A 12,675-nucleotide genomic window follows, 5' to 3' on the forward strand; every position below is an offset into this window, starting at 1 on the left:
CACTCCATACAAATATTTCAGAAACGACTTCCTGACATTTAAATCTATACTCGATTTTAACAAATTTCTCTTCTTCAGAAACACTTTCCTTGCCATTCCCAGTCTACATTTTATATCCTCTCTACTTCGACCATCATCAGTTATTTTGCTCCCCAAATAGCAAAACTCCTTTACAACTTTAAGTGTCTAATTTCCTAATCTAATTGCCTCAGCATCACCCACCTTAATTCGACTACATTCCATTATCCTCGTTTTGCTTTTGTTAATGTTCATCTTGTACCATCCTTTCAAGACACTGTCCATTCCGTTCCAAGTCCTTTGCTGTCTCTGACAGAATTACAACGTTGTCGGTGAACCTCAAAGTTTTTATTTCTTCTCCATGGATTTTAATACCTACTCCGAACTTTTCTTTTGTTTCCTTTACTGCTTGATCAATGTACAGATTGAATAGCATCGGGGAGAGGCTACAACCCTGTCTCACTCCCTTCCCAACCACTGCTTCCCTTTCATGTCACTCGACTCTTATAACTGCAATCTGCTTTCTGTACAAATTGTAAATAGCCTTTCGCTCCCTGTGTGTTTAGTTATACAGGGAAATAAAAAAAAATGTTCTGCTCTTTCTTGTTCACTGTTTTATTCGCCACTTGTGGTAGCCACAACGATATAGAGCACGTGACACGCAGGAGAAAATGCTCGCAGTCGGTGCCGTGATCGCAGTGGTGAGGATGTGCCGGCTGTTGTTGCAGGCGGTGGCCGTGTGCCAGCTGAGGCCTGGCCCGCCCCCAGGGAGCGCTCCGACCCCGCCGCCGCCGCCCGCGCTGCCGCGCCTTCTGGCAGCCTTCGCCGGCACGGCCCCCGCCGCCGCTTCAGAGGAAGACGCCACTGCTGCGTCTGCCACCGGCGCGACCACCGTCTCCACAGCCACAGCCAGGTAAACTCTACCACCACCAGGAGAGGCTGCCAGCAGCTAAAGTGGTGGGCACGTAGGAGGGTGGCGAGGTGATGCACAGAGGCAATGCGCAGTGTGCCATGTGACGCTCCGGCCAGCAACGACGTTCTGCTGGGTCTGTCTGTTGCGAGCACTTTGGGGCGCTCCTTCAGTATTTAACACTAATTTTTCATGGTAGGTTAGGTATAGTGAGGGTTCACTGTCGGGTGCATGGAGTAAATAAGACGAAAATTACGAAATACTTCTCTTTACTGTATGTAGGGCCAATAACCTACAGATTGCAACGTCTCCTTAAAAATAAATATGGCTGCAACATAGTTTTCTCTACCAACAACTCTCTCAAAAATAATCTTATCCATAATTTAAAAAGACGGCCGAAGTGGCCGTGCGGTTAAAGGCGCTGCAGTCTGGAACCGCAAGACCGCTACGGTCGCAGGTTCGAATCCTGCCTCGGGCATGGACGTTTGTGATGTCCTTAGGTTAGTTAGGTTTAACTAGTTCTAAGTTCTAGGGGACTAATGACCTCAGCAGTTGAGTCCCATAGCGCTCAGAGCCATTTGAGCCATAATTTAAAACCAAGACGGTCGCCACTGCAAAACTCAGGCGTTTATAAAACCACCTGTGGCACTTGCTCAGCTTATTATATAGGACAGACTGGACGAGCTTTTCCGGTTAGATATAAAGAGCATCTATTAGGGAAAAAAGGTACGAACGTACATAATTCGTCATTCGCTGACCACCTTCTTATCACAGGACACAGACCTAAAGATGTTCATGATATTAGTATCTTACATACTGAAAAGAAAGGCTTCAGACTTGATATTCTTGAACAGTTGGAAATTTTCAAACATTTTTCCCGTAACGACCATTTAATCCTCAATGAGCAATTACAATTACGTGATAAAACTTTCTTTGATGGTGTAAAGCCCTTGCTTAAAATCACTTAACGCGGAATATTGCTATTATGCTTCCCGTACTGTAACCTTAAATATTGTTCTCTCTCTCCCTGTTTTACAGTATAATATTTTGTTCAACTTTCGATTTGTTACATACTATCTGACATAATGTAATCAACACATTACATGCACTCCTCTTCCAATGCTTCTGATTGTCACTGTAAATTACAAGCATTCAATACTAGATGGCGCGATACAAGGTGCCGACTTGCTAACATCGACGGCGCGCGCGCCTGTCAGTCTGATGCTGCTTACAGTGCCGGCCGCACACGCGACTCCTAGCGGCGCGTCTTAATCAAGTTGTGCATTCCTAGGAAAATTTTATAATGTGCAAATATATTTTTATCTTTAACGTGAGCACTGTTGCTCTAAACCATTTCATAACTATTTACTCTATGTATGCTTTCTTTGTCTACTGTACCGTAGCGGTTAGCTATTATGCAATTTTATTACATATGTTTAATTTAGTAATTTTTATATTATTTTAAAACTCTGTTATACGTAATGTCAAAATTTTTTACTTCTGATGAAGGCTGCCTTGTTGTTGTTGTGGTCTTCAGTCCTGAGACTGGTTTGATGCAGCTCTCCATGCCACTCTATCCTGTGCAAGCTTTTTCATCTCCCAGTACCTACTGCAACCTACATCCTTCTGAATCTGCTTAGTGTATTCTTCTCTTGGTCTCCCTCTACGATTTTTACCCTCCACGCTGCCCTCCAATACTAAATTGGTGATCCCTTGATGCCTCAGAACATGTCCTACCAACCGATCCCTTCTTCTGGTCAAGTTGTGCCACAAACTTCTCTTCTCCCCAATCCTATTCAATACTTCCTCATTAGTTATGTGATCTACCCATCTAATCTTCAGCATTCTTCTGTAGCACCACATTTCGAAAGCTTCTATTCTCTTCTTGTCCAAACTATTTATCGTCCATGTTTCACTTCCATACATGGCTACACTCCATACGAATACTTTCAGAAATGACTTCCTGACACTTAAATCAATACTGGATGTTAACAAATTTCTCTTCTTCAGAAACGCTTTCCTTGCCATTGCCAGCCTACATTTTATATCCTCTCTACTTCGACCATCATCAGTTATTTTGCTCCCCAAATAGCAAAACTCCTTTACTACTTTAAGTGCCTCATTTCCTAATCTAATTCCCTCAGCATCACCCGACTTAATTAGACTACATTCCATTATCCTGGTTTTGCTTTTGTTGATGTTCATCTTATATCCTCCTTTCAAGACACTGTCCATTCCATTCAACTGCTCTTCCAAGTCCTTTGCTGTCTCTGACAGAATTACAATGTCATCGGCGAACCTCAAAGTTTTTATTTCTTCTCCATGAATTTTAATACCTACTCCGAATTTTTCTTTTGTTTCCTTTACTGCATGCTCAATATACAGATTGAACAACATCGGGGAGAGGCTACAACCCTGTCTTACTCCCTTCCCAACCACTGCTTCCCTTTCATGCCCCTCGACTCTTATAACTGCCATCTGGTTTCTGTACAAATTGTAAATAGCCTTTCGCTCCCTGTATTTTACCCCTGCCACCTTCAGAATTTGAAAGAGAGTATTCCAGTCAACATTGTCAAAAGCTTTCTCTAAGTCTACAAATGCTAGAAACGTAGGTTTGCCTTTCCTTAATCTTTCTTCTAAGATAAGTCGTAAGGTCAGTATTGCCTCACGTGTTCCAGTGTTTCTACGGAATCCAAACTGATCTTCCCCGAGGTTGGCTTCTACTAGTTTTTCCATTCGTCTGTAAAGAATTCGTGTTAGTATTTTGCAGCTGTGACTTATTAAGCTGATAGTTCGGTAATTTTCACATCTGTCAACACCTGCTTTCTTTGGGATTGGAATTATTATATTCTTCTTGAAGTCTGAGGGTATTTCACCTGTTTCATACACCTTGCTCACCAGATGGTAGAGTTTTGTCAGGACTGGCTCTCCCAAGGCCGTCAGTAGTTCCAATGGAATATTGTCTACTCCCGGGGCCTTGTTTCGACTCAGGTCTTTCAGTGCTCTGTCAAACTCTTCACGCAGTATCGTATCTCCCATCTCATCTTCATCTACATCCTCTTCCATTTCCATAATGTTGTTCTCAAGTGCATCGCCCTTGTATAGCCCCTCTATATACTCCTTCCACCTTTCTGCTTTCCCTTCTTTGCTTAGAACTGGGTTTCCATCTGAGCTCTTGATGTTCATACATGTGGTTCTCTTATCTCCAAAGGTCTCTTTAATTTTCCTGTAGGCAGTATCTATCTTACCCCTAGTGAGATAAGCCTCTACATCCTTACATTTGTCCTCTAGCCATCCCTGCTTAGCCATTTTGCACTTCCTGTCGATCTCATTTTTGAGACGTTTGTATTCCTTTTTGCCTGTTTCACTTACTGCATTTTTATATTTTCTCCTTTCATCAATTAAATTCAATATTTCTTCTGTTACCCAAGGATTTCTACTAGCCCTCGTCTTTTTACCTACTTGATCCTCTGCTGCCTTCACTACTTCATCCCTCAAAGCTACCCATTCTTCTTCTACTGTATTTATTTCCGCCATTCCTGTCAATTGCTCCCTTATGCTCTCCCTGAATCTCTGTACAACCTCTGGTTCTTTTAGTTTATCCAGGTCCCATCTCCTTAAATTTCCACCTTTTTGCAGTTTCTTCAGTTTTAATCTACAGGTCATAACCAATAGATTGTGGTCAGAGTCCACATCTGCCCCTGGAAATGTCTTACAATTTAAAACCTGGTTCCTAAATCTCTGTCTTACCATTATATAATCTATCTGATACCTTTTAGTATCTCCAGGGTTCTTTCATGTATACAATCTTCTTTCATGATTCTTAAACCAAGTGTTAGTTATGATTATGTTGTGCTCCGTGCAAAATTCTACCAGGCGGCTTCCTCTTTCATTTCTGTCCCCCAATCCATATTCACCTACTATGTTTCCTTCTCTCCCTTTTCCTACACTTGAATTCCAGTCACCCATGACTATTAAATTTTCGTCTCCCTTCACTATCTGAATAATTTCTTTTATTTCATCATACATTTCTTCAATTTCTTCGTCATCTGCAGAGCTAGTTGGCATATAAACTTGAACTACTGTAGTAGGTGTGGGCTTCGTATCTATCTTGGCCACAATAATGCGTTCACTATGCTGTTTGTAGTAGCTTACCCGCATTCCTATTTTCCTATTCATTATTAAACCTACTCCTGCATTACCCCTATTTGATTTTGTGTTTATAACCCTGTAGTCACCTGACCAGAAGTCTTGTTCCTCCTGCCACCGAACTTCACTAATTCCCACTATATCTAACTTCAACCTATCCATTTCCCTTTTTAAATTTTCTAACCTACCTGCCCGATTAAGGGATCTGACATTCCACGCTCCGATCCGTAGAAAGCCAGTTTTCTTTCTCCTGATAACGACATCCTCTTGAGTAGTCCCCGCCCGGAGATCCGAATGGGGGACTATTTTACCTCCGGAATATTTTACCCAAGAGGACGCCATCATCATGTAATCATACAGTAAAGCTGCATGCCCTCGGGAAAAATTACGGCTGTAGTTTCCCCTTGCTTTCAGCCGTTCGCAGTACCAGCACAGCAAGGCCGTTTTGGTTATTGTTACAAGGCCAGATCAGTCAATCATCCAGACTGTTGCCCTTGCAACTACTGAAAAGGCTGCTGCCCCTCTTCAGGAACCACACGTTTGTCTGGCCTCTCAACAGATACCCCTCCGTTGTGGTTGCACCTACGGTACGGCTATCTGTATCGCTGAGGCACGCAAGCCTCCCCACCAACGGCAAGGTCCATGGTTCATGGGGGGGAAGGCTGCCTTAGAGCAGTTGAAACCTAGGTAAAGTTGAAAATTTTTTACCTGTGCAACCGAAGAGCTGTATTTTCAAGTAATATTACAAATTTCGTCTATGGTTGCTGCATTATCGGCCATGTTCAAAACTGGAATATTACGAGAGGTTTTTTATTAAAAATGAAACTCCTCCAACTGCACTTAAGATTTTATATTTATTTGGCTACTAGTTTCGACGTTGCGTCAACGCCATCTTCAGGCCCTATATAACAACACCATACATAAAACAATGTGAGACATCAGTAGTCTGTGAGCTAGTGTACAAAATAAATATATTATAAACATATTATATATAGGATCAATTCATTAAAAGTAGTTACATTTCCTTCATTTTCACTAAGTTGCAATTTACCTTGACATTAACAATTTTTATGGTACAAATGATATTAAATATATACGGTTATTTCCATTATAGATCAATACCAGACATTAGAATAAAAATGCATGCCATTACTCTTAGAGATAATAATATAGGCATAAAACAGTATTAAAATTGTATTTGAAACGAATAATAATACCCTAAAACTCTTCTTTGTGTGTACAGTTTAGCTAACAGAAAGGAAAAAAAATGCATTGCCAATCAAACATATGTAAGGTATGATTCCACAGTTTATAAATAGTGAATTGTGGGAAAGGTGGAAAGGATTTACATTTGCATAACACTGTATCGTCATCACTATAAAGTAACAAACTGAAACAGGTTACTGAAACATCATTCATAACGATACGAAACACAGATGAGAAGGAACTGGAAGAATCGTATGGAACCCAGTTAATATATTAAAAGGTAGTCAGTGGTGTAAAATAAATGCATATGAGTCAATTCATTAATCGACTCATTACAACAAGAGAAATGTAAGCTAAAATGCCACCAAAATTGACCATTGCAATGTCGGTGCCCCATTTAAGGCCGTGACCCGGGTCTAAGGTAATCCAATTCTAACATGCCCGCCTTAGTAAAAGAATGATGAAGTACATAACAATGCTCCAGATAGAAGTAAACAGGCTGTTGTCAGTCCAAATAGTTCGTGTCATATGTAAAATACTTGTAGTTCCTCTAATAACTAATTACTGAAGAAGAGTACTCAGTAAGGTATACCAAGTATAACTCTCGTATTGTTATACGTAATCCAGTCAAGAGTTGAAATAAGTGAACAACAATCACTGAAATGCCTAATCACCCACCTACTTGGACGACTAAAGTCAAACATTTATATCATCACTACACCATAAGTACTCACTTATTTCACCTATCTTTATAAACTTGTTCTTGTATAAAATTACTAGTTTAAATATATTGACTATGCAATCATTTACGAGAACGATCATAATGGTGGGGGGTAAAACTATGCTGAAGAAAAAGCTCATCAAATGATTATGATAAAACTTGATTATAGCACTGACTCGTGTAAACGAAAGATGCTAATGTGTCAAAGTATAGATTCTGTCTGCGGAAGGCTGGTTCTTTCTACATTTACATCTACATCTACATTTATACTCCGCAAGCCACCCAACGGTGTGTGGCGGAGGGCACTTTACGTGCCACTGTCATTACCTCCCTTTTCTGTTCCAGTCGCGTATGGTTCGCGGGAAGAACGACTGTCTGAAAGCCTCCGTGCGCGCTCGAATCTCTCTAATTTTACATTCGTGATCTCCTCGGGAGGTATAAGTGGGGGGAAGCAATATATTCGATACCTCATCCAGAAACGCACCCTCTCGAAACATGGCGAGCAAGCTACACCGCGATGCAGAACGCCTCTCTTGCAGAGTCTGCCACTTGAGTTTGGTAAACATCTCCGTAACGCTATCACGGTTACCAAATAACCTTGTGACGAAACGTGCCGCTCTTCTTTGAATCTTCTCTATCTCCTCCGTCAACCCGATCTGGTACGTATTACATATAAACGAGTACAGAAACATAAATTACTTGTCTTGTACTCAATACTAAACGGATAAATCTTCATACCAGGGGAATTAATCCACATATACGAGATTCGACACATTATTGAGCCAAATTCCCATATACAAGACGGATAAGCATGAAATTCCTTATCCGTCTTATATATGGGAATATATGTTATATAGGGCCTGAACGTGGCGTTGACGCAACGTCGAAACTATTAGCTAAATAAATATAAAATCTTAAGTGCAGCTGGAGGAGTTCCATTTTTAATAAAAATTATACCAGCTGTGTCCCACCTTCATCCAATTTAAATATGGATGTACGAAGATTACGAGAGGTGTTCAGTAAGTAATGCAAAACTTTTTTTTCTGATAGCAGTTTGGTTTTATTCAGCATTTCAATACACCATACTATTCCTCACTCTTTTGGAATTTTTTAACGTAGTCAATAATCTTCCTATCACCCAGATACCGCTTCCCGTGGAATGCGTCCTACGTTGGGGCAAACGGATGGTGTTCGGAAAGTGCGAGGTCTGGGCTGTAGGGTGGATGAGGAAGAAGAGTCCAATAAAGTTTTGTGAGCTTCTTTCGGTTGCGCAGACTTCTCTGAGACCTTGCGTTGCCATGGAGAAGAAGAAGTTCATTTGCATTTTTGCCACTGCCTGTGACGACGTTAGACCAAAAGTTCTTACTTTCAGTTTCGTAGTGCGCAAGCAATTCCACACAGATGGTCCTTCATTGCTCTTTATGGTCTTCTGTTAGGCAGCGAGAAGCCCAGCAGGCTCAAACCTTTGAGTATCAACAGAGACAATCACTTGACTAGCGAGGTGTATGAGTGTAATCCATTGATTACCTCGAATGAGTGTGTCCGCACGTTCCATTCCTGCAGATGTTCCATCTGTGAGCAGCCAGCTAGCACCCTGCAGTTCGGACAAGTTTGTGTGACCTTGGTTCGATGACGGCAGACGCCTCGCCCAACGACTCACCGTGGTTTTGTTCACTGCCAGATCTCCGTGGACATTCTATGAACACCTGTGATGGTCTGGTTTTCCGCCAAAACAAACACTATGGCGGTTCTGTGCTTGGAACTCATAGCTAGTACAGACGCCATTTTGAAGGGTATGTACAGTGCTGCCACTTACAGGGACTGAAGAGAAAATATCCCAGGATGTCTCACGACAAATTACGCATATTTCAACCGAGATAGGCAAAGAAAAAATCGTGTTGCATTACTTACTGAACGAGCCCCGTCTATCTGACAACGAAAGATTTGCTCTACATTTGAATTTCCGTGTCGAAAGTCAGAAGCAGAAACATGGGTCCGATATAGTGGCCGCCCCATCATTCCCAGGTACCAGACTAGGCACTGGGCAGCAGTTTGATCGCGTGGTTTGGGGCATATGCGGACAGCACATTGGCGACTCCCCAAAGTAATCTCCCTTCTTACCTACGCACCATTGTAGCATACAGGGGGAATCTAGAAACTTACAGGATGATTCCATGACGATGGTGAAAACTTTCGGGGATGATGGAGAAGCGTAAATGTGTCAATTCCAGGTACGGCACCCTGGTCCAACAACGACTAAGTCGAAAGTTATAAGAGAAAACATTTTTGATACTTCTGACAGTGGAATATATGTGCTGATGCTATTGTTGTGTCACATATACATCCCACTTGTCGTTTGTCAATGTACTCGTATGTGGTTCCAACGTGATGGAGCCTCATCTCACTTTGGACAGCGGGTTTGCGAGCACGTGGATGACACTTTCCATGAAATGTGGATAAGCAGGGAAGCAACACATTCACTTGATGTCGCTGCAAGTGATTAATTCTCGTGGGGCCGTGTGAAAAGTCCTGTGTACGAGACGCCTCTCGAGACTGAAGAGGATCTCCTGGCAAGAATTATCGCTGCCTGTGACATTGTTCAAATGACACCAGGAACATTAGAATGGGTACAAGAGAACTTCGTGCCTTGGTGCTATGCCTGCACTGACGCTAAGGGGTTGGTGAGGAGGGGGGGGGGGGGGGGTCGGCATCGTCAACAGTTGTTGTAAATGCAGAAAGCAGTAAAAGTTATGCAGGTAAATGGAATTCATTATTAATGTGTCACAGCCTGTTGTTTTTAGGTAGCTCTGACATCAAGTTACGTGCGCCGTTACCAGTCGATCAACAGGAGAAATTATTTAAGGGTATCGGAGAGTATTCAGGGGGAATTCTGTACGTCATGCCCAGGGTTCGGAATCTGGGGCTTTTAGTCTGAGCGCTGCGTGAAGCTAACACAGATACTGGAGCAGAGTTCCGCTTTTATCTTTGTAGCCAGTCGTTTCCAGACTATGTTACCTCAGATTTATATATTATCCTTCTCATTCATATCTGAAAGTTTGTAACATGATCACGGAATTACTGTGTACATATTATTGGTTCCATAGCACTGTTAATTGAAGGCGTCAGCTGTGAAATATTTTGTTACGGAAGACAATGGCAACGCTGGTACTACTTTTTCTCCACCCAGCTGTATTTATTGTTTTAATTTGTTTCTATCGATTTCGAAGCAATTACAACATTATCTTCGCGGACTTAATCTCTGTTATTGATGTGCTGTATCCTGTGAAAGTACCCCGGCATCATCTAGTGTGGTAGCCATAAGACCTTCAAGTTCATTTACGAGGCATCTCGTAAAAAAGGCATTTTACAACACTGGCTGGTTGTCTTTTCAGGGATGAGAAGAAATCGAGGGAATACCAATCCCTGTAGCACCATGTACAAAGCAACCTTCATGGTGACTAAAGCTTTACTTTCTTCTTTTTCTTCTTCTGACTTTTCCCACTAGAGGTTAGTCGCTTTTTTCTTCCAGTAGTCTCGGTTATTCCAGTTGGAACCTGTTCACACCTTCTCATCCACTGCTCTATTAGTATACAGTTCCCGTGACAAAAGTGGTTTCCCCTTTTAGTTCTTCTTGGGGCCATACCTTCTTCGGCCACTTGTCATTGCTCCTTCTCTTAACAAGCCAAAACCACTGAAGTCTTATTCTTTGCTCTGGTTGTTGTTTACTGTGTCAGTCTCATTTTTTTCCATATTTTTGATTATTTGATCTTATGTTCATAGATTACGTTTATCTTCTTTTTCCGCGGTGGTCCTCCATCGCTTCCCAAATACCCCTATTCCACCCTTTTAGTTGTCTTCCTCTTATTTTCCTTCCAAGAGGTTACCACGCAAGTGCTCTCTTTCGTCATCTGTTGTCTTCGAATCTTTTGACACTCTCCTCGGTGTCTTTATTCTATTCTGTCCGTAATACTGCATGAGTATGTGTATTTAAGCATTTCTTACGTGGTCACGTTGGGAAGTTCTACACGCACTTCTCAAGTGGTACATTTCTAAAGCTCTAAGTCTCTTTTTATTTCTGTGTGTGAATTACCAACACTGACTTTTATAACTTGTGATATTGATTTCATGATGGATTTGTATCATCTCATTTTAAAGTTTCAGTGACCACATTTCTGTAGCATAAGTAACTATAGTCTCAATAATAATATGGAACCTCCCTGTTTTCATCTTGTGATTAACTCTATTATTCCAAATCAGTTCGTGTCATGACTTCATTGTTCGTTTCCTCTTGCGTACTCTCGTCTCAATATCTTTGTCCCAGGATCTAGAAGAATCTTAATACTAAAAATGTTCACATTTTTTTTTAGTTTTATCATTTTTTAGAACTACATCCGTTCCTTTTGTATCCAATCTCATGAACTTTTTTCGAAATTAATTTTTAGATGCCATTTTGTGTATTCTTTTACAGTTTGCCCAATATGAGTCCCATTCTTGTCTGCTGTTCGCAGAAATATTAAAGTAGAGCTTTTCTCATAAATAAAATACCGCTTAAGTCTCTCAATATGTAATGCCGTCCGGCGTTGCCGTGCGGTTAAAGGCGCTTCAGTCTGCAACCGCGTGACCGCTACGGTCGCAGGTTCGAATCCTGCCTCGGGCATGGATGTGTGTGTTGTCCTTAGGTTAGTTAGGTTTAATTAATTCTAAGTTCTAGGCGACTGATGACCTCAGAAGTTAAGTCGCATAGTTCTCAGAGCCATTTGAACCACTCCTCTCAATATGTAATACACTCCTGGAAATTGAAATACGAACACCGTGAATTCATTGTCCCAGGAAGGGGAAACTTTATTGACACATTCCTGGGGTCAGATACATCACATGATCACACTGACAGAACCACAGGCACATAGACACAGGCAACAGAGCATGCACAATGTCGGCACTAGTACAGTGTATATCCACCTTTCGCAGCAATGCAGGCTGCTATTCTCCCATGGAGACGATCGTAGAGATGCTGGATGTAGTCCTGTGGAACGGCTTGCCATGCCATTTCCACCTGGCGCCTCAGTTGGACCAGCGTTCGTGCTGGACGTGCAGACCGCGTGAGACGACGCTTCATCCAGTCCCAAACATGCTCAATGGGGGACAGATCTGGAGATCTTGCTGGCCAGGGTAGTTGACTTACACCTTTTAGAGCACGTTGGGTGGCACGGGATACATGCGGACGTGCATTGTCCTGTTGGAACAGCAAGTTCCCTTGCCGGTCTAGGAATGGTAGAACGATGGGTTCGATGACGGTTTGGATGTACCGTGCACTATTCAGTGTCCCCTCGACGATCACCAGTGGTGTACGGCCAGTGTAGGAGATCGCTCCCCACACCATGATGCCGGGTGTTGGCCCTGTGTGCCTCGGTCGTATGCAGTCCTGATTGTGGCGCTCACCTGCACGGCGCCAAACACGCATACGACTATCATTGGCACCAAGGCAGAAGCGACTCTCATCGCTGAAGACGACACGTCTCCATTCGTCCCTCCATTCACGCCTGTCGCGACACCACTGGAGGCGGGCTACAAGACGTTGGGGCGTGAGCGAAAGACGGCCTAACGGTGTGCGGGACCGTAGCCCAGCTTCATGGAGACGGTTGCGAATGGTCCTCGCCGATACCCCAGGAGC

At 42.5% G+C, this 12,675-nt stretch overlaps 1 protein-coding gene across 1 annotated transcript in view; it reads left to right on the forward strand.

Annotated features, from left to right (window-relative positions):
- Positions 1-725: 725 nt before the first annotated feature.
- LOC124597293 (delta and Notch-like epidermal growth factor-related receptor) overlaps positions 726-12,675 on the forward strand; it is a 576,119-nt gene continuing 564,169 nt past the window's right edge. Inside the window, exon 1 of the mRNA XM_047135929.1 lies at positions 726-931. Coding sequence (XP_046991885.1) covers positions 726-931 — 206 coding nt within the window. The remainder of the gene's footprint in view (positions 932-12,675) is intronic.

The sequence above is a fragment of the Schistocerca americana genome, chromosome 1, assembly GCF_021461395.2.
Source record: "Schistocerca americana isolate TAMUIC-IGC-003095 chromosome 1, iqSchAmer2.1, whole genome shotgun sequence".
Taxonomy (NCBI): domain Eukaryota; kingdom Metazoa; phylum Arthropoda; class Insecta; order Orthoptera; family Acrididae; genus Schistocerca; species Schistocerca americana.